General features: G+C 42.4%; 1 protein-coding gene across 9 annotated transcripts in view; it reads right to left on the bottom strand.

The window, feature by feature from the left end:
- Window positions 1-23,914, bottom strand: part of LOC140488175 (transcriptional activator MN1-like) — a 135,481-nt gene that overhangs the window by 100,331 nt on the left and 11,236 nt on the right. For 3 of the 9 annotated variants that reach the window (XR_011963011.1, XR_011963009.1, XR_011963010.1), the window contains exon 2: window positions 13,549-13,713. The exons of 4 other annotated variants lie outside the window; for them this stretch is intronic. Coding sequence is in view for 1 of the 5 variants with exons in the window: in XM_072588045.1 (XP_072444146.1) it covers window positions 9,826-10,007 (182 nt within the window). In the remaining 4 variants the exon portion in view is untranslated. Of the gene's footprint in view, window positions 1-3,313; window positions 10,008-13,548; window positions 13,714-23,914 lie in introns of those variants that run through there. 2 more of the 9 variants (XR_011963008.1, XM_072588045.1) reach the window with 2 other exon arrangements.

Below are 23,914 nucleotides of genomic sequence, written 5' to 3'. Positions count from 1 at the left end.
ACTGAACCCACCTCAACACTGTCCTACCCCCCTAGTCCAGGAACTCCCCACATACATTCGAGACACCACCCACACCCTCCAGCTCCTCCAAGACTTCCGTTTCCCTGGCCCCCAACGCCTCATCTTCACCATGGATATCCAATCCCTCTACACCTCCATCCGACATGACCAGGGCCTCCAAGCCCTCCTTTTTTCCTCTCCCGACGTCCCCAACAGTACCCTTCCACCGACACTCTCATTCGTTTGGCCGAACTGGTCCTCACCCTTAACAATTTCTCCTTTGAATCCTCCCACTTCCTCCAGACCAAAGGCGTAGCCATGGGCACACGTATGGGCCCCAGCTATGCCTGTCTCTTTGTTGGCTACGTAGAACAGTTGATCTTCCGTAATTACACCAGCACCACTCCCCACCTCTTCCTCTGCTACATTGATGACTGCATTGGCGCCACCTGGTGCTTCCGCGAGGAGGTTGAGCAATTCATCAACTTCACCAACACATGCCACCCTGACCTTAAATTTACCTGGACTATCTCTGACACCTCCCTCCCCTTCCTGGACTTCTCCATCTCCATTAATGATGACCGACTTGACACTGACATTTTTTACAAACCCACCGACACCCACAGCTACCTGGATTACACCTCTTCCCACCCTACCTCTTGCAAAAATGCCATCCCGTACTCCCAATTCCTCCACCTCCGCCGTATCTGCTCCCAGGAGGACCAGTTCCACCATAGAACACACCAGATGGCCTCCTTCTTTAGAGACATCAATTTCCCTTCCCACGTGGTTAAAGATGCCCTCTAACGCATCTCGTCCACATCCCGCACCTCCACCCTCAGACCCCACCCCTCCAACCGTAACAACGACAGAACGCCCCTGGTGCTCACCTTCCACCCTACCAACCTTCGCATAAACCAAATCATCCGCCGACATTTCTGCCACCTCCAAACAGACCCCACCACCAGGGATATATTTCCCTCCCCACCCCTTTCCACCTTCCGCAAAGACCATTCCCTCCGTGACTACCTGGTCAGGTCCACGCCCCCCTACAATCCACCCTCCCATCCTGGCACCTTCCCCTGCCACCACAGGAATTGCAAAACCTGCGCCCACACCTCCTCCCTCACCTCTATCCAAGGCCCTAAAGGAGCCTTCTACATCCATCAAGGTTTTACCTGCACATCCACCAATATCATTTATTGTATCCGTTGCTCCCGATGCGGCCTCCTCTACATTGGGGAGACTGGACGCCTCCTAGCAGAGCGCTTTAGGGAACATCTCCGGGACACTCGCACCAATCAACCACACTGCCCTGTGGCCCAACATTTCAACTCCCCCTCCCACTCTGCCGAGACATGGAGGTCCTGGGCCTCCTTCACCGCTGCTCCCTCACCACCAGACGCCTGGAGGAAGGACGCCTCATCTTCCACCTTGGAACACTTCAACCCCAGGGCATCAATGTGGACTTCAACAGTTTCCTCATTTCCCCTTCCCCCACCTCACCCTAGTTCTAAACTTCCAGCTCAACACTGTCCCCATGACTTGTCCGGACTTGTCCGACCTGCCTATCTCCTTTTCCACCTATCCACTCCACCCTCTCCTCCTTGACCTATCACCTTCATCCCCTCCCCCACTCACCCATTGTACTCTATGCTACTCTCTCCCCACCCCACCCTCCTCTAGCTTATCTCTCCATGCTTCATGCTCACTGCCTTTATTCCTGATGAAGGGCTTTGCCCGAAACATTGATTTTCCTGCTCCTCTGATGCTGCCTGAACTGCTGTGCTCTTCCAGCACCACTAATCCAGAATCGGGTTTCCAGCATCTGCAGTCATTGTTTTTACGTGGTTTGCACTCGGGCAGACCAACTTTTTCAGTCTTGCCCATCTGCTCCCAGTGGCTTAACAAGCTGACTTGGAGCTGTGCTGACTGCATTTGATGCTCTACAGCACCTCTGCACCCATGTTAATAAACTTTACATTGCACAACAGTTGTGCTACAATGGTCCCAGTATCAGTAAGGGAATACCATTTCCTCTGCTACATCTATCAAGGCAGCTTTTTTTTGTGCATTTAAGAAATAGTGATTGGAAATGGATAGTCTCCCTCCTGCACTGCCTCCTGCATGGTTCCAGCTCACAGGTTCCTCTTTCCTGATTGTCCTTTGGACAACATAGTTGCAGGAGTGTAGCTGGTGCCATGCACAAACCGCTGTGTGAAGCTGCAGCTGAGAGCCAGGAACCAGTTGCAATTATCCATCCAGGTGTGAAGCACAATTACGGTTGACTACTGTAAAAGGGACTACTTCTGACACACACCTCAACATCTACATAGATGAAGCATTCGTAAATATTTGTTGTAGCTTTGTATAATGGCAGGGTGTTAGTTAAAAATTTCAGCTTTGATGTTTCTGTATCTTAAGCCTTCAGTTTACTGAATCTAATCACTCTCCAGGTCAAGTTTTTCAGTTTCACCCCACTATCCTACAAGACAATCTCCTCTCTCCTGAACATTGGCTTATTACACAAAAGAAGACGAGTTTATTGGTGATTTTTCAGGTTGTATGGGTTGACAGTGGGTTTGAGCCAAAGAAAAAGGCAAATTGCCATCAACCTTACTGAAGCCGAACCATTGTCACAGCAGCAAAGGTTGTAAATGAGCTCCAAATGATCCTGTTAGGAGAGTTTCACAACAAAACTTCCTTAACTAAACATTGTTGACATAAGACGATGTACATTTCTCTGTCCAAAATGCTTGAGATGTTCCAACACACTCAGGGAATACATAAATGCAAGGGTAACTGTGATTTCTGAATTTACTGGAGCTACATTGGGTGGGTAGTAGGTTTGATGGATTGTTCCCTCTTGGTCAAATAAGGCCCAACAGGTTACCACCCTCCTGAGGCCTCTTCCAGCAAGGCAAAACAATTTATTGCAGGTGGAAGTGGAGCACTGAGGTAGCCTGTGGCTCTGGTTCTGATATGGACAGAAACAAAATACTTTAGGCGGACCCACAGAGCCACATATCATAGCTCAGCATGATCCTAACCTCAGTCAGTGCCTGCACACATGGTTCGATTTGCAGTCTGTATCTTAACTATATTGTAACCCTCCTGATCCTTAGCCACTAGACAGCATATTTCAGCACCAAGCAAGAGGACCTGCTGTTTTTTGTTTATTTGTTTTGAACAGTAAGTCAACACCTAGCAATGAGTGACAAAGTGGAGTCGCTATGATCTAATGCCAGGAATCTCAAGCTCAGGAATGATGTTGAAGAATAGGAGGTAAAATAAGAGTGGACTCAGATCAGAGTTGAGTTATAACTTGCATTATAGTTTATTCATCTTCTTGAGTCTCATTAAAACATATGTATACATTAGGCATGAGTACAGGCAAATGCACCTACAGTACAGTGTCCAGATTGTATTTTTAAAAATTTGTTTCCAAAAATAAATCCTGTTGCACTGAATGAAACAAAACACGCAAAATAAAAACTGTGGGAACTGCTCCAGTCAGTCAACAAAGACTAAACCAGCTTTGCACGAGCCAGAGCCAAAGAGAAACTTCAAATTTCAAAATGGCAAGAACAGTTTTTTGTCAAACCACACAGAAAGGACCTATCAGTTCATATTGTTGCATATGCAACTGTCTTCACCTGCAGCCAGAGCAGAATGAGTGATGCTCCATCCCACCTCACCCCAGTATCTAAAAAGAACTTTTTGTTAACCAGTCGGGCACCATGATATGGCAAGGGCCACTGTAACCTTTCAATGTATAGGCTGACCTGTTTCTATGTCTGTCTAATACATATTTTTTTTACCCCTACTCTCAAGAACAACCTAAATTGACCACAATCATAAAATAGCAAATGAATCAAACCCCAATTCTCACACAATAATTTAATCTTAGATAGAACAGTAATTCTGGTTTCAGGACTGGCTGGTGTAAACCGGTAACACACGAGACAGGTTAGAGAGTATGAAGGGCTTTAAACCAATGGAGGCAAGATTTTGCAACAAATAAGAAACCATTTTTTCACCTCTTAATTCACTGTCTGAGTCCGAGGACAGAATAGCAGCCATTGAGAGCCCATTATAAAGCAGCTCAGGATTATCATGGTGCTAAGCATGAATGGAAACAAATCTATAGACCCTTGAGTGCTTAACATGTAAACTAAAGTAATAATTGTGACGTTTCTAAAGTAAGTTTAGAATTAATGGTTAGAGAGGGCCTGGAGCATAAAATACAGCAACATGAAAATTTCCTTCAGAGTATGGACTTCTAAAAACAGCTTACAGAGAGAGAGAACACCACACAGAGCAAGGGAGAGAGTGAAAGATTTTCTTGAAATACAAATGGGGTGGATTGCCAAGGCAACTTTATATAGCAATGAATCAATGATGGCTGATTAGTGGGAGCTGGAGCCAATTATTTGTCCAGAGCAGGAGAATGGAAGGTACAGGTGCAGTTGAAGCAGATAGCTGAAATAAAAATGGGTGAGAGGATAGAGGGATTTGGATTTCAGATGAAAAGAAGTATTGTTTAAAATACCAAAGAAAATCCAAAATTTTACTTTCATAAGCAAACTAATTAATAATCGTCTGCCAGTGGATGACAGATGGGGATGTAGGTCTATGACAGATTATGCAACACTCTACCGTGGGAACAACAGCATGTTACAAGACACTTCAATGTACCAGTACAATGTTTCTAAAGGCAGTGAAATATCCAGATACTATTAAACTTGTTGGACAACTTTACCTCTGCACACTGATTTCTAGGCAGATTGAGCTTGACATGATACAATACAGTTTACAGTTCAAACAAAGCTACAGGCGGGAAATTGTGTGGAATGGGTTACATGGTTTGGAATTCAACAGTCATTATCATGTTAGTCTATAAGAATCGGACTACACCAAAAGGTGTTAAATGTGGGATCAACTTTATTCAACAGAGTAAGTAGCACTGTGAGGAAACATGTGCTTCAAGCAGATTGTATGTCAGGCAACACATAACACTTGGCATAAATCACCATTTACTTTGTGATAAGCTGTACTGGCTTGCTGCCGTTATATGCACCAAAACCACAAAAGAAAGGAAGACAGGCATTGGAAATAGAATCCACTGTGGACTAAAGCTCCTTCACAATAAACAGATCCCACAAGCCGTGAGCAACACAGGGGCTATAACATTTCATCCTCAAAGATTAAGCACCCAAAATTGGAAAAAAAAGGGATTTTGGTTGGGCAAACATAATCCAAATATTTGATATGAGCACTAGCGTCAATTTAAGAATTATATATTTCATTTTGTCTAGTGTTAACTTATAAGAAAAGAATATGACCAGTGTGTAACTACCTGTATAGGCTACTTGGAAGCAGAGTGAACAATGAGCTCCATGGAACAACCAGAAGGGATTGCCAGAACTTGCTCCTACGTTTTGGCAATTTTGTTAAACACAATTTAGGTGGGAGGGGATTCCTCTGTTTCCACGTTCCTACTGAAATCGGAATAATTTTCTACAGAAAAATATTCTTTATTTGGTTGAAAATGGTAATAAGCAATGCTTCCACTGGGTAAACTGTGTCACTAATGCATAGCAGACAAAGGAATTCTCCCCAAATTCAAGTCTTCTCATTGATTTTAAGCAGCTATTTAGAATGTTTTAGATTCTGTTTAGACACTCTATAGCTAGCTGACTTTTTCATAGTAGCACTGAGTGCAGATTGTTGCAACAGCTATTTTGTCCATATAGCACTATAAAGGAAACACTGCATGAATGGTTTATTTATTGCTTGTGTGGTCAGTATTCCCTAAGGTCAGTGATTTAAAGCAGGTGAGGTTCTTTCCGTAAAGTCGCCTCCAATATAAAGGCTCATTGAAATATACTTCAAAACAGGGTTGAGGATCATTGGATTTTCCTGAGAACAGCAAGACTGAAGCATTGCATAAAGCCAGAACTGTGCTCCTTGCTGTTTAAACTGAACACCTTCTCTCTAACTCGCTCTTGGAAACATTAAGTTTGTTCGATGTTTCAGGAATGATAACTTCACTCATTTAAAACCAAGCGTGGACAATACTTCAGAAAACATGAGTTTAAATGTAGAAGCAAATTACTGCAGACACCAGAATCTGTACTCAAGAGTCAGCTGAACTCAAAACATTACTCTCTCTCCGTGGATGCTACCTGGCCCGCTGTGATTTCCAGCATTTCTTGTGTTCAGTATAGTTTTAAGTCGGTGTGGCTTCACCCAGTTCAAAATACAAGATGGAAATAAAGGCAACAGATGGCTTGGGATTTTTTAGTCTTTATTTTTGTTATTTTTAAAAGTTGAATTGATTTACTTACATCATTCTACTTAACCACTGTCCCCACCCCCTATTTGCCACCTCCTTCAAGGATGGCAACATTGCTCCAAGGAAGTGTCAAAGATTGAACTTTAATTGTATGATTCAAACTGATGGAGTGTGAACTAAAAGTATAAGCTGCAAAATCAAAAACTAGAGGTCAGACAGAAAACTGAGGGGATGGGTGAGGATGCTTCACAGAAATTGAGCAACGTACTCGTTGAAGTCAACGTGTGTTATGTAATCTGAGCACCAGTTATGTTTTGTGTAATCTCTTGCATAATTCATATTGTTCGGCCCATGCAAACCAACCAGTCAGTTTATTAATGTGTTCAGGGGTACCAAAGGATCAAACCATTTTCATAGTACAGTACTTAAGAGGCCCTTCAGTTCATTGAATCTGAACTGCTAAAAACTTCTCTTTTCCAAACCTTGTGTGGATAAACTATCATGATGATAATGGTATAAGTTCTGAAGGGGGCATCAGCAGGTATAAATGACAAATGAAAATTGCTCTGCTCACACTTCAATCAACTCATCATCTATTTCCATGGAGTGAAATGGAATGGGTTTAGTGCTGGCTGCAGGAAAAATAATCCACAGTGCAACTCTCAAATTATTTAATGGATTGAAGTACTATTTGGGTGTTTTTAACCATTCTTCTGCATGTTGATTGCAGTTTAGCAATGGAAAGAATTGCTGGTCTATAACCCTGGGAATATAAAGTAGAACCTTACATTTACTAGGCACAATTGGGACAATGTTTTACTGGAGCATGGTCGCTTCAAAACACAATCGCTCACCCCCATACCAACATCCCTCCTGTTCCCAGACACAATGTACAACAAGTGAAGTGTGCTATGAGGATCAGACAGCTTAGTATTTTACCAGCTTTCTCTGTTCCATCTAAGAACCCTTGAGAACCTTTGATCTTGTGACCATTCCTTGCACATGCACTTAATCGGAAAAGGGAACATCACAGCCAAGTTTGACCTTGTCCCCTCATTCAACAATAGCATACTTGTATGTACCTCAATGCACACACATATTCCTGGGGTGGGGAATTGGTGCATTATCAGGAACAGGAACTCTGCCTGACTTTCCCTGCTCTCACCTTCAAGAGCACAAAGACCCATTTAAGATCCCCACTGCTACCCCTTGCTAAGCCCAACTAATGCAGAACAAAACTGACCAAGCCTGGGAGCTGCCTGATCTGTGTGAATCGGTACACCCACTGAATGAATCAGTTCCAACACTAAGATAATTCCTTGCTCCTCTTTCTGACTGAAAATACACTCTTATCTAACTGGAGACAGAATCACAATGGAAAATTATGACTGACAGGCATTTAACTCAGCAACAGTTAGTTCCCCTTCACGATGAAGCAACCAACCTGAGACAGACAAATCACAAAAAGAATCAAGCCCATGGCTTCGGACCTTCAGTGCAAGATTACAAAAAAAAATGGTAGTTTCCATAAACTCCAAAACATTCTCAGACTTGCATCTGTGCACACAACCACACGCACATTGTTACATAATGGCATCCTGCCCAATGTTGCTGCAATGTTCAATCATATAACTAGGGCTTTTGTGTATTCATATTACCTTAAGAGTCCTCCTATTCATGTATGAGAAGTTTCATTCGTGCCACATGGGTGTCACTGGCTAGCATTTATAGCTCTTGCCTAATTGCCTTGAAAAAGGTGGTGGTAAGCTGCCTTCTTGAACGACTGCAATGTTTGGGGTGTAGGGATATCCACAGTGCTGTCAGGCAGTTCCAGGAATTTGACTCAGGGACAGTGAAGGAACGGCCAGATGATTCCAATTCAAAAAGCTTGAAGAAGAACTTGAGTGATACAGGGAAAGATGTTGACCATCTCCTTCTCAGATGGGCACCCTAGAAGTCTTCCTGGATTTGGATTTCTCCATTTTTTTTGCCCCCAATGTTTTCACTTGCACAACAAATGCAAGAGGATTAGGGTGATAACAGGCACTGCTATCCTCAGGTGTATTCACACAGCACTCAATATTCTTTTGAGTAGTAGATTGCTGGGTGTGGAGAAGGTATCCAATGAGGTCAGTGAACAAAAAAAAATCTAATGATGGAACCACGACAAAAAAAGACCACTCGCTAACTGGGAGGAAATAGCTGAGGAGATGGATAAGTGGGAACATTTCCCTTAATTATTTTTTGGCATGGGTTATAGCTCTTTCTCTACTCCCAATACTGCAATTACTATTAATGACCCCCTAAGTCTATATATCTGCTGGAACAAATGAACAGGACTATTCTATTTAGCACTATCCATCACTTAATAAGATCATGTCTGATCTGTGGTTTATAGACCTGCTTTTGCTCCAGATCCTTCCGTATGATGTGATGTTTCTCAGTGGAGGGATTAAGCGCAAATGTAATTGCACACGATGTGGACAACTGACTGCACCTTGCGGTGAATTCTACCCTTATTGTTCATTCTTGCTGTACCTTGTAAACATTGTTTTGATGTTCTCATTATAGGCCTTGCTGCCGCATCACACATTTTAAACATTGTCCAAGTGAAAGAAATGTGCTTTATAAACAACAGTGATGCAATGGTTATGGGAAACTAGTGAAGTTTTGAGCGTGTGTGTTTTTTTAATACATATTTGTCCCAGAAATTCAAACATAATGAACACAGATTGATCACGGTCCACTATGGGCTGGGTAATGACTGTGGAATAAATTGTATCAAGCAATTTGTCCATTCTTCTTGAGTCCAGAAATGATGTGATGTGAATCGAGCTTTGGAACTCAAGTTTCCACTTCTCCACGTTTACGTCCGCATCTCACGACATGGAGCCATTAGTGGCTGAGGTTATCAACAAATTACCGCATCGACAAAAAAAATATCCAAACTCGAGCCGCAATCCCCACCCCTAAGCCTGCTTCTCTGCTGTTCCTTGCCTGATATCAGTCGAAGTGAGAACCCAATTTGTGCCAGTTTGGATTGAGGTTTACCCATGGCGACCTTTGGATTCCTGGTGAACAAAGTCTGAAAACAAACGTATTTCCAAGAGTATGGTGCTTTTTGACAGTGGGGCTGTTGCCTGGAAAGCCGGTCCCCAGAGCCTGAGGGAGGGCCAAGAAATCAGATATAAGTGCAAGGAATCCAGTAAAGAGAGTGTCGTACAATCCCAATAACAAATGGTCTGTTCAACAAAGTTTAGAACCGGTCACTGTTACATTTTTTTAAGTAATCCAACAGGCCTGGTAGTGGGCAAGCCACTGTGGCAAACACCCGGAGGCGCAGGCTTGCAATTAACCCTTTCCAGGCCACCAGTGTCGAAGGTACTGAGGCAAAGTGCCAGCAAGGAGCCCGGATGTTTTCTCGACTACAACTTTTACTTGTTTTGATGCTCTGTCTGTCTGTCGCACTGCAGCAGCCGAGAGGAGAAAACAACAACAAAAAAAAACAATAGAAAATTCATCTCTGTTCAGGTCAAAGCAGCCACGAATGTCCCAAATCGATTAGAGATGTCCGAATGCAAAGATCTCCAAGTTTGCATGGGGCTCCGGCCTTTAGAGTCAGTAAGGTCGTCTGTGCAGTGAACCGACAGGCACTGCAAATGGCTGCCAGTCTGGACTGATGAAGCCTTGTTCTGGGAAAGCTCGTGGGCTGGAAAGGGTTAATAAACAGAATAAGTTTTAGTTTTCTGGATTAAGGACCATTTTCGTTTTCTCTTTTTTTCTTTCATAAACAAGCTGACTTTTCTCACTGAGCTTAAAGTTTTCCTTAAGCCAACAGCAACCCCTGTAATTCTCCTCTGTATAACCTGCTGTGGACAACCTCACCTTTTCACATGAACTGTGCTGATCAATTTTGGCAAGAGTTGGACAGCAGAATCAAGATCATCAATGGTGCAACTACCTTCCAATCCAGAAATTACAGGGATATCTTTTCAGGAAAGACTCATCGTCACCTGTAAGTCGTGAACAATTTAGAAGGAGAAATTGATTTACTTTTAAGGAATGATGTGTAAAGTAAATCCATTGGCAACCAAGGAAATCAGATTCAACTAAGTTTGAAACTGTTCCTTTTTGTGATGAGTCTTATATTCACTCTTTCAGCATTGAACATGTAATTTTTTTATTTAAATAACTGCATCATCATTCTGCTGTTATCACTCTGAAAGTGGTTTCCACAAAAATGGTATTCTCATCTCTACACAGAAGGGTCCATTCTTTTGAAATTCTGGAACCCTTGAACATTGCAGAACTCCCCCCTTACAGAGGGGTGTCGCTCCCAGTTGATAGGGAGCCAGGGAAATAGTTTAGAATTCTCTTCAGTTTAAAAAAAAGTCATATCAATACCTGTTGTTTTCCTTCACTTATAATTAATCATTGTGACATGAAGAAACAAGTTAGCAAGACATCCTTTTGTTTTAAAACAGGAATTAATTTTGACAAAAAGCTCTTAAGTGATCGTATCAAAGAGTCTCCCCCGTTAATGCCACATAGGACGCATCGAATTACTTTTTGCTCCATTGTCCATTTCTTACCATACAGTACAATTGGTCAACACTCACAACAGAAAGCTGCATGTGCATGAAATGCTTCATGGGAAGTAAAATGGAATAGGTGAGCACAAACCCAAATCCTAACCGTCATCAAAAAGAATGAGACCATCAAATTGCCCAAAATGCATTTCATCTCAGGTTAATCCAATTCAGTGAAGCACTCCAAGCTTGACCCGAACACACCATCCAGATACAAAATGCTGATTTTGTCATACTGAGGCTGGAGAGTCAATAACATTTCATCTTAATACCTGCAGACCTCACAATCCACAGTTACTTAAACTTTTCCTTTCTTTTTTGAAACTTTAATCAGCTATTCTTCTTGCGAAGATTACAGAGAATGGATTCCACTCAGCCAATTCCTCATACAAACTGCAGAATTCTGATCTCAGAAGTGAATGCCAGTTACTGCAGTAATGGACATTCTGCAGTTAATTTGGTCCTGAGCAATGAAAGGGCATCGTTTGCCAGAGTTCCCCCCCCCACCGAGCCATGTGTGCCTGTGAGCATTGGCAAGATTGGGTTTGGTTATGGTGCCTCAGGTTTAAATAGTTCATCGACACCCATGCAATCACACAATGAAAAACAGCTCTTGAATAAAGTAGCCAAAGCCTCCCATTGCCGATGAAGAGTACTCAGCTCCATTCAGTGCTTATTTGAAATAACATAAGGTCAGTTCTCCAGGTTCAATGGTAATGCTCAGTGACATCTTCATTCAGGACACCACTAACAGTGCTCATTGTGAGAGTAGCCCAATTTTACAAAGAGCCTTGGCAAAGATTGTTTTAAATTGGAAATACAGAGACAAAATTGGTAACAATTACTTCCTAATCTATTTAAAGCCATAAAAACAAAAGAAATATCACCTCTTGTCATCAACTATCTTTGCAATTCATCTTTGCATCACTCGAAACAGCTGAAAAAGTGAAATTCTTTTGTCACAGAATTTCATCTCATTCCTTAGCCCCAGCACCACTGAGTGCATAGTTCTCAGACGGTGAGGGAAATTTCAGAGTTTATAAAAATGGCAACCTGCCCAAATAACTAGTGTCCAGGAGGTACAAAACAAGGCCGAGAAAATATGAAATGATGTTTCAGCTTTATGTTTAGTACCATAAATAAATGAAATTATGAGCTACTCAGACAATAACAGCATTCAACTCAGACCCAACAGCTGTCCCAATTGTTCGAATCCAACTGGAGGTGTGCAATTACAAGAATGACTGGTAACAGCAGTTTCCATCTCCCATGTATTTTTGAGTCTGATTTGTTTCATCCGAGCAGAATGTCAAGTATCAGAAAATCTTGGGATTATAAAAGTGCCTGGTAAACTAAAGTACTCACAACTCTGAAGGGGCAGTTTACAAGGAATGATTCTGCACTCCTACATTCCCAGCATCAAACAATAAATTGAGCTCAGAAGTGTGGTTTGGAGAAACAGAACTACACCATTATAACTCTTATCACTGACCCAATGCTTCCTGTGAGATTAGGGTTGCTGAATCACCCCAGAGGAGCATATTAAAGATGGGAATCTCTCCTTTTTCTCATTTCTATTTTTGAAAGACAGCGTATTTTTAGATTCAATAAATGTAGAAATTTATCAAAATAACAACATACAGTACAACATAGCAATCATTTGGGCAGTGCGGCACCTTATACACCATGAGAACCACTGTCCACTCATGGAGATTGCTAACCCTCTGGTTATCTTGGAGTCTCCAGGAATTCAACATTGATCTCCCAGACACAAGCAACCAGATAGAAGGTTAGAGGGGCGTGCAGAATAACAGAGATAGCAAAAAAGACTGTTGGACTGACAGTCAAGAATTGTCCAATCAGTTAACAAGGAGTCCTTTTGCTTTTCAGTTGGTGTAGGAAGACAATATGCTGCACACATGGACATCAGGCCACAGAGGCATGTGCTGAATCCTTCGGGAAAATGTTCCATCAGACTTGACAATCCTGGACCTTCATTGGCTCGCTACTCCATGGGTCTTCAACCTTCTATTGACAACCTACCTAACTGCAAAATGGGACTTCAGTGTTATTCCCAGTCTTGCTTTTCAGCAAACAAAGTACATGAATGTTAGGAGGAGGAGGAGGCAGGGTTACTCCACACTGTACTCCACACAGGGTTACTCCAGCTTCCACACTAAAGTGAAGAGGCCCTCTAATGCAGTGTTATTAATGGGACTGATGTAATGGTTTTAGACTATTCTGAGTTAGGGGAGGGTAACCTGGCAAGGAGGGATCAGCCACCCATTTGTTACTGGTCTCCATTGCCATGATATGGATCACATGAGGAAACGATAGACTTATATCATGAAGCATTTGGAGCATTCTGAGAGAACAAGATCTAGACCAGAGATTGTGACCCCTAACAAAAACTCATCCCCTCCCCTAGAAGACAGTACGTTATTGTAGGTTAATGTCAATGGTTTACTAGAAGCAAGCTAAAAGTGTCCTGTTACCCAAAACAAACCAAAGTGCATATATCTCTCAAGTTCCAATATATAGTAGTAATTCAATTGCTTGATCAAACTGATGCTTTAGATCATTCACTGCACAATGAAATGACTACTCAACATTCAACTCTACTGATATTCAGCACAACACATCCTAGTTGGAAATACGCACCGTGCTCTTTTTCGCGCGCTTGCGCGCCGATGTCACGCTGAACACCTCGAACAGCTTTACGTTTTTTTTCAGCCCATGCGCACGCCAACTGCCCAGCTACAGACTACAAGTAACACGTTTGCTTTATCGCAACATTGTGTCAGCTGTCCTCGTGGAGAACGGCATCTAAAAAAAATAAAGAGGGCAGTCAGACGGGTCATCAGAGCTACACTCCTTCAGCACCCACCCCAGCGCATTCCGTCACGAGATCACTGGCGATTAAATGGTGAGCTAACACAGCCTTCATCAGTGACAACACAAATGTAACAATCTCTCTCCCTGAAATTGCTGAATCTTCTGAGGTGATGCCCCATCAGCATGCTCCATGCAGAACCTCTTCGTCAAGGCCCCTGTTCATTAAGTGTCGCTCTGAATAGTGACTGCCAGCAAGCTATTCCCACCAGAAGGCACCACAGTCAAACCTTGTCCTGACCTCCCCCAATAACCACCCACAGACACACACACCACAAACATCTCCCATTGGGTGATCACTAAGCAAATCAGATTATATAGTGACAAACCCTAATGCAAGGCATTCAAGGGTGAGTTGCAGGACCTCAGCGTGCCAGGTGATTTCAACTCAACAGCAGGAACACAATGGACCAAATAACCTTCTTCTAACCATGATTCTAACTTATTCAACACATGCCATGGATTGAATCAACAAATATATCAGCTTTATAAGGATAGACTCATACTAGGTAATCATCACTCCATGTTTTATCATCTATGATGCAACCGTTCATCTCCTTAGATGTAAAAGTGTTCTAGGGCCTATTTGTAAACAACACAATTTGACACCATCTACAAATATTCTTTACTCCTCCTCCTTTACTGCTCATCACACCACTGCCAAACTAAGGTCCGCGTTACCATCACTCCAGCACATGGAGGCAAACAAACCTTGGCACTCTCACCCTGAGAGTCCAAGTTCTGAATAACTTCACCTTCAATACCCTCAACCTTCAAACCCTACCTTCAAACCCTGAACACATACTAACCTTTCTCTTGCCTTATTAACATTGATTGAAAAACTAATTCAGGTCAGAAAAAGCAGCAGCCAAATTTTTAATAACTCACCAGATTCTGCACTTTGAAATCTGCAGGCAAAAACAAGGCCAGCAGTACATGTGCTGAATTATTGGACAAGCAAATGCACTCACAAAGCAGGATCACGACAGTGAACATGGATTCCTGTCAATAACAGGGGCATTCCTGAGAAAGCGACAAACAAGAACAGTTCAAACTGCTTCCAAACTAGTTCAAAGTTCAAAAAAGAAAGTTACACTCTAACTCAAACCATGCTGCCTGGGTGTATATTTATAAATCTTAATCTCAACAAGCTACAACCATCTTATTTGATCATTCTATATAGCTATGGCCATGCAACGTTATGCATTTCAGCGTTAACATGTAGAGATCACACTGACCACACCTATATGTGGATATATGCACATAAATTGTAATCCACACATGTATCTTTGGTAATGCCATTCAGCGCCATCACAATCTCTATGCAGACCATCATCAGGAATGGACTAAGAATATTTTTGTTTGTGTAAACTTTCTGAAAACACAAGGTATGTCTCATCTTAGAGCCACACGGTTATTACTTCTGTGTAAAGTAACAATCATAAAATTGTGTGATATCTTCCAAGGAGTTGGGTTTATTTCAAATCAAATTAAGTTATGGAACTTATATAAAAGCAAAACATAAAGCAGAACTGGACAGGAAGGATATTACTGAATTAGCTCTGACCAGTGTGCAAGAAGGAATTAAGAAACACAGAGTAGGATGATATTAGTGCAGAGGGTGAGTGCCGAGATATCTGGCTGGAGAAGATCACTTAAGTTCAGGCAGTTGTTACAAAGGAATTATCAATCGTGAACTAGGATTTTAAAAGTCAATTCACAAGAATGTTTAAGCTGTCATGTAAAATACCAGCAACAATGATTATTTTCAATCAACTTAGCGCATAAAAAAAGTCTAAATCCAGCAGTTCAGTCCATAGCTGAATAGACTACAGGCACTTGCGTTCTCTAAAATGTTAAAATTCTCAAACTTGTTTGAAATTCCCACCAATACCTTCCATCTCCCTGTGTTTGCAACATTCCACACACAACCCTTCCACCCCAAGCCCTATAATCCTGCAAGATCTGTGCATTCCAGCAATTTTGGCTTCTTCTGCATTATTTAGTCACACCACCTTTGGAGCTGCCTTGACCCTAAATCCTAGAATTCATACCCTAAATCCCTTCACCTCATTTCTCACATTTTCTCATAATGTCATTGACCCAGACTTTCGTTACCTACCCTAAAAGTGTTAAATTTTGGAGGACAATCATTCGGCACAACATCATCAGACACTTTACTGTGTGGAAGTGCTGTATAAATTGTTGACTGAGCCTGACTCAAGATTGGCCACTTGGGTGAAGTAATGGAGGGGAGCTATTGCCTGCAGAAGAGCAGTACGGGGAGAATTATACTTCTTATTGTCTGGGTTTGTGTTGTCTGGTTTGGGGTTGCGGGGGGAGAGCAGACAGAGAGAACAAACTGGGAAAGATAATTTTCACATATGCAATGAAAATTCCAGGCTGCACCAGGTCAGACTGCAAAACTATTCAGATGTCCTTTGGCAAACTAGGAGAAGTAAGGGGGAGGGGGAGTGACATGTAACAAAGGAAAGAAATAAATGGGCTTTTTAAATACTGGATGCTGCGCATATTCCTGTGCTACAAAAACAGTCAAGTGTGAAATCTAATTCCCATCCACGCCCTACATAAAAATAATTAAATTGAGCAAGAGCCGAGCAACAATACATTATTCAATTTTATATTTCAATTCATTTCATTAGAATCTTCGCTTATCAGGTGGTTACAATCGGTGAAATTGAGCATGTAAGATTTGGTCCCTTTGTTGGCCAGTCTCCAGAATGCAACTAAACTTCAAACCTTGCACTCTCCAATCTTTTCATACCCCAAAAACAAACAAAGATGGATTTACCTCTCATTTTAAGATAGGCCTCCACTGGCTTCATACAGCATCATAAAGGACATTAAACGCTACAAACACCAAGGATTTAAAACACAACTAGGAACCCTTCCAAGAGAAACGATAAATAATGGCTATACTTCAGGGAGACAGTTTTTTTTCTCTCAGCCCCTGTTCTGATTGTGTGCGCGTGGGGTTTTTTTTTCGCTTTTGTTTCTTTCCCTTCTGAGCTGAGAAGTTATTTGAAATTGCAATCTGCCGTGGGTCACTCCTGAGAATCAGATGTACACTGTAGTTAAGCGCGACTGGGAGAATTTAAGTGACAGGACAGAGTTTGAATATCTGGCGTGGCCTGCGGGCTTGTCCCTTTCACCTACTGGAGCGTGCTGACAAACTGCAAGCAACTGCTGCACGACTGCCCAACTTCCATCCACTGAACACAGCAGGAGCCCTGGATGAAGACGACCGTTCTCCACGGCTAGTCAAGCATAAGGTCCTGATGTCTGTCTCTCTCTCTCTCTCCCTCTCTAGCTACCCCTTTCAGAATATATGCAATCCAATCATTTTCCGAGCTATTGCTCTGAATGGCAACAAAATGAAACACACCGTGTACTTAAAACAATCAGAATCAGGACTTGCGCCGTTTTGTACGGGTTGAGACTTTTTTAATTACAATAAACTGGTCATATTCAGAGCTGACTGGGTCCTTACAGCCGATAGAAACGATTGTTTCTCCTTGGCTGCTCCTGAAAGCGGCCTTGCCCTCCTTAACTTTCCTTTCCCATCTCAGGCAGGTTTGGGGCTGAATAGGAAGATCTAATCCAGGCTCAATCGTGGCGGATGGAGGAGAGAAAATGTCCTTTTCTTTCCCCTCCTCTCCCCTGCCTCAGATCACACAATACCTCAAATCAGCAACTTGCCTGGTGGGATTTAACTGTTTAAGAGAATGCAGCAGCCATTTCTTCCTCATTACAAATGCAATTGCCACACACAAAAAAAACACTCCCAACAAAGAGGAGGAGCATTGATGAGCATTTTCAAGTTCTTCAAGTTTATAGTCACCATAGACCGCAAATGGTGTTGATGTCCTCCTAGCTGCTCCCACTTTAGAATTCCTATTTGACTCCCAGTTCCCACTCCAGTACTGTACTGGGTTGCCAATTCTGACTGGAGGCACTCCTCGATGTTTCATCACATGACCTCAATCCCACCACCACCATCACATGACAAAAAGCATGTCTTCCCCATCTCCAATATGTTTCTAACTCAGAAACAAACGTGCAGCGAATATGTGTTTGATAGCCACTAAGCATTTTCTCCTGGGCTCCATGTAGCAGTGCCCATTAATCATTACTGCCTGGAGACTCCAGGACACTCAGGGGGCTGGGTAACCTCACTCCAAGACATAGCTCCACTTTCTGACCTCTTGAACGGGTTCAATACTGCTTTGTGTACTGTACGTGCATGGGTGTTGAGGATTTGGCTTGTGCTGAATTTGTTTTTTTCTCTTCCTGCTACTTTACCTATTGTCCAGCTGATTTCCAACACCTCCTAACTCATCAAATACCTGGGAATAGTTCACATGTTACACTGGCACCCAAATTATGAGTCAGTGTCAATTACCCCGATCTAAAGTTTTTAAATACACAATGATCCTGATCAAAGTCTGTCCTGCGGAGAAGATTCAGCGTTGTTCTACAAACATTTCTGACTTTCAACTGCCACTCTTGGCAGCTACCTGGTTAGAAGGATGATCAATGCCTTATGTGTTTGGGAGAATGGAGAGTGAAACAAGAATGCACTACAGAAATGTATCCAAGTTCTTTAGACAGCACCTTCCAAGGACAAGGGCAACGGATACATAAGAAGACTGACACCTAAAAAGCTCCCATCGAGCCACACACTATCCTGATTTGGAAACATATCACTGTACTTCCATTGCCAAAATCATGGAACATCTCCACCCCCATCAATAGTGCTGCGTGTACCTGCACCAAACAGACTGCAGCATTTCAATAGGCAGCTCATCACTGTCTGCTCAAGGTTACTTAGAGATGGCTCAGCCAGCAATTTCCAATTCCCCTGAATGATTACAAAAGGAAGGGGCTTTACTTACTGATGGAGTGACTCATGTACAAGCTTTCAGGATCTAACAGGGACTATGGTAATTACTTAAAGTGAGCGAAGACAAAGTATTAGGGAGAGTGGAGAGGGCAGCAGGCAAAGGGTGGCCTGACTGTTGCATTGGACAAGAACCATCCAGTGTGACATTGATCATCCAGACACTCCCTGCACCTCACAGAGTTTGATGATCTAAGCCAGTGGAGCAATGGTAGGAACACAGCTGTTCCCGTTGGTCCTGGGGGTCCTACTCTTGGTTGCTTTCCAAGGTTTTCTCTGGAAAATATTAACGGGTGGAAATTTGGAGTTGACAGCTTTAAGATGTCTGCACCACTCAACCCATTTAAAATGATATCTTCAGAAGATGGAGAAAAAGAGAATAAACACAATTCACACCTTATTGCCACGCATTTGCTGTCACAGCAATAAAGCAGAATAGGTAACAAGTGCTGCCTGCTAAAATTTTACTTCTCTAATCATTTTCCTTTTGACAACAAGCCACACATTATTCCCCACTGCAGATAAAGAAACGTCTTTGTACTTTTACCAAGGAAGTCCATGTTCCATGAGAGAACACATTTGGAAACATTGAAGGAATCAACATTATACTGTCCTGCCATGAGCCTAGTCTGGAATCAGTAAAATCACATAAACCTTTCCACACAACTGTGGGAAAGTGGTGTAATGAATTTGATTCCAGATACATGCTTGATAGGAGCAGAGCAACTCACAAAGCATTTGCATGAGTTGCTGCATATCAAACAGGGCACAGGTTGCACTCAGCAGTTCTAGTGGAAGAAAACTTTTTTAAAAATCATTCCATCCACCAGCCTGTCAAAAGAGCACCAATAGACATAAATGATCAAATACGCATACAGACACATAGTTTTAAATAGATCAACAACAATATTAAGATAACACCAGTTGGGAAATCCAGCCTAGACAGATAGAGAGAGACCAATTTAGTTACACAGAAATAGACAGGCATCCATATCAACGCAAATAAATGGACATGGAGAAATTGACATATATAAACAGACCCAGTTAAATGGATGGACAGGCATATAGAGTGACACAAACAGACCAATAGGTACAGGCAGTAGATACAGGCGGATGATCATAACGACATGGATATACATAATAGACCATGGCAATGGACACTGAGAGACAGGCATAAAGTGATGAACAAAGAAAGATTGACAGATGAACAAAGACAGTCAGGCATAAATGGATGGACAGAGACAGTCACAAACACAGATTGACACAGATGCAGACAGACTCAAAAAGACAAATCCTGAAAACAAATGAAGACATACTGCTACAATAGAAACAGAAGGACACAGAAAGAAAGAAAATCACAAACACAAGAAGAGACAGAAATACACAAACACGTAGGTGCAAATGTATGGATGAAGTGGACAAAGATGGATAGAAACAGATGAGGAAGACAGACAGATCAATCCAGCAATAAAGATGCAGAACAATAGACAAAGGCAGATGGACAGGCATACTGGTGTATACACACACTATTACGCAATGTATCAGATTCAGAGTTTCATAGAGTTGGCTATCAATGCACCAATTAAATTCAGTATTAATGATTGTACTCAGAAGTAATTCATCAACAGTTTAAAAACACAAACACAACTATAATCATGCTCTGAATGTGCAAGTCATAGCTACCATAAACATACAAAATTGAACAAAATAAGTACGGATAATTACAGTGGAAGAAATTTTTTAAACTTATAGTCTTGGATAGGTTGGAAGCACTTCATCTGTTATAATTAACAGCTCTTCCAGCCTACCATAGTGTTCAGGGAGTTTCTTTTTGTCCACTTTAAGTCCTTCCCATCATCTCCTAAAAATACTGAATCTTCCTCAGGTTCTCGGATCCTGAATGCACTGATACTCACTGGGGTCACTCCCCTCCTGAATGCACTGACACTCACTGGGGTCACTCCCCTCCTGAATGCACTGAAACACACTGGGGTCACTCCTCTCCTGAATGCACTGAAACACACTGGGGTCACTCCTCTCCTGAATGCACTGACACTCACTGGGGTCACTCCCCTCCTGAATGCACTGACACTCACTGGGGTCACTCCCTTCCTGAATGCACTGACACTCACTGGGGTCACTCCCCTCCTGAATGCACTGACACTCACTGGGGTCACTCCCTTCCTGAATGCACTGACACTCACTGGGGTCACTCCCCTCCTGAATGCACTGGCACTCACTGGGGTCACTCCCCTCCTGAATGCACTGACACTCACTGGGGTCACTCCCCTCCTGAATGCACTGACACTCACTGGGGTCACTCCCCTCCTGAATGCACTGACACTCACTGGGGTCACTCCCTTCCTGAATGCACTGACACTCACTGGGGTCACTCCCCTCCTGAATGCACTGGCACTCACTGGGGTCACTCCCCTCCTGAATGCACTGACACTCACTGGGGTCACTCCCCTCCTGAATGCACTGACACTCACTGGGGTCACTCCCCTCCTGAATGCACTGACACTCACTGGGGTCACTCCCTTCCTGAATGCACTGATACTCACTGGGGTCACTCCACTCCTGAAAGCACTGACACTCACTGAGGTCACTCCCCTCCTGAAGGCACTGACACTCACTGGGGTCACTCCCCTCCTGAAAGCACTGACACTCACTGAGGTCACTCCCCTCCTGAAGGCACTGACACTGACTGAGGTCACTCCTCTCCTGAATGCACTGATACTCACTGGGGTCACTCCCCTCCTGAATGCACTGATAAACACTGGGGTCACCCCTCTCCCAAAAACACTAACACACACTGGGTTCACTCCTCTCCCGAAAGCACTGACACTCACTGGGGTCACTCCTCTCCCGAAAGCACTGACACTCACTGGGGTCACCCCTCTCCCGAAAGCACTAACACACACTGGGGTCACTCCTCTCCTGAAAGCAGTGACACTCACTGTGTCCCTCCTCTCATGAAGTTGCTAATCATTTTTTCTTAAGATGCCAGGTACTTTCCATTGCTTTGCCCAAGTGATCATGTTACCTGCTTATGTTCAATAAACATTGTCAGGCAATTTGGCCATGTGGTATCACAAGCAAAAAAACACTTGTCAAAGATCGTTGGATAATTATCAGGCCACAGCCCTCCTTAATGTAAAGAATGGAGGTTGACAATAACACCATTATACTTTGTCACTGAATCAATTAAAACAAAATCAGAAATTTCTTTTCCATCGGTTTGAATTTCACTCAGTCTGTTTACACATTACTATAACCCCAATTCCTGATTTCTTCCACACATCCAAGAATGTAAAGGTGGTTCCAGCTATACACTCTTATTAAACCTATCAAGTACAAGGAAGGTATTCAAGCCCATAAAGTGAAGTGGAGTATGATTCCCCCCTCCATAGTATCTCACATTACATTGTGCAGCTGATAGGTTGTGCCCAGAGTTCATTTTCAGCATTGCATTTATTTTGTAACTACAATGCCTTTGTAAAGCAAAGTCATAATCATTGATGTTAAATAAAATTCCATCTCATCCTACATCCTATATATATCTTATGTCATAATCAGAAATAGTCTGTGACAGGACAGACATCATTGTAATTGAAAGAAGCAAGGATCTGCAGGTGCTAAAGATCTGAAATTAAAACAGAAATTGCTGGAGGAACTCAGCAGGTTTGGCAGCATATGTGAAGAGAAAACAGAATTAACATTTTAAGTTCAAAGACCCTTCTTCAGTTTGTCAGTACTAAAGAAGGGTCTCAGGACTTGAAACATTAGCTTTGTTTCCTCCCTACAGATGCTGCCAGACTTGCTGAGTTTCTCCAGAAATTTCTGTTTTCGTAGCTTTAATAGGACTGGCTATACTACAATATGACTGATGTTGCCTGTAATGGGATTGCCTGTATTCATGATACGACTGACAAATTCCATCCAGGAACATACAGTTGTATGAGAATTTACTGGATTCCTTTTATGATGAATGATGCCCATAAAAAGACCGACTGTATTTGTAACATGCTTCACAAGTGTTTTTGCCATAGTTGATAGTGTCTGTAAGAAAGCCGGCTGTATCTATAATATCATCATGCCAAGGTCCATGACAGAACTAACAGTGTCTGTAAAAGGACCTGTTACATTTGTAGTAAGACTGGCAGTGTCTTTAACAGTTCTGATTGTGTTCATTAAAGGAATGACAATCCTAGATTTTTCAAAGAATTGTTATTTTAACATCGGCAGGTAGTTAATTAAAATAGATTGGGTCCAGAGGGTATTAAAATAATGTTGACCAGAAAACCTGGACTGGCATACCCTTAAAAGAATGGTCAAGGACTGTGTTTCAACCCTGAGTCATGACTGGCATTGCTGAGTAATCACCCTTTTATTGAAACCATCCAATGTTGTTCCATTGAAATCTAGGAGGAAAATGAGGCAGGTGATCCTCTCTGCAGACTACAGAGAAAGAAGTTGAAAAACACCAAATTAACAAGGCACTATCAGAGGCTTAAAAATTGACCCTCCTCCAAAGCATTGGGCACTCCTTACACCAAAACACACACTGATGCTGACTTTCTGATCCATTTCTACAACCTCCTACAGAAATTAACAAATGAGACCTACTGACGTCCTCAAGGTTACACTCATATTATTAAGACAATAGCATACAAATGTCCTAAAATTTGCAATGGCCATGGAAACTGTGCTCTCTGTAAAATAAGTAACTATTTTCTTTCTAGTCTAATAAATGAAGCATAATTAATTTTCTTTATGCCCAGAATAATGTTTTTCGGCTTCTTCTTAAGGTACTGACTTTCAATATAATGTCAAGATCTTTCAAGCATCTCAGCCAAATGTCTACTCTGTATATGTGAATCAAAGCAGTGACTTTTCACAGGCTATCTGATTGTGGGTGTGAAAGATAAGGAAGGTGTCACAGGCAGTCTTCTACCCATCAAATGTGCAGGCATTTTCTGGACCGTATGCCCAATCTGACCTGGTGTCAAGGCAAAATGTAGCCTTTCACCAACCCAGGAACCACGCAGCTCCCTCAACACTGACAACATTGAATGTTGGATTGACTTTATTCAGTTCAGCCAGTTCCCAGAATGAACCCAAAGGACATTTCTAATGTTTTTCAAAGCCAGATTTAAGCTCAACACTTGAAGTCATTTAAAGAATCTGTCCCACCTCATCTTTCCATGATGT

Source organism: Chiloscyllium punctatum, chromosome 17 (genome assembly GCF_047496795.1).
Source record: "Chiloscyllium punctatum isolate Juve2018m chromosome 17, sChiPun1.3, whole genome shotgun sequence".
NCBI lineage: Eukaryota > Metazoa > Chordata > Chondrichthyes > Orectolobiformes > Hemiscylliidae > Chiloscyllium > Chiloscyllium punctatum.
The sequence above is the reverse complement of the archived record's forward strand: the minus strand, read 5'-3'. Positions and strand labels throughout refer to the sequence as shown.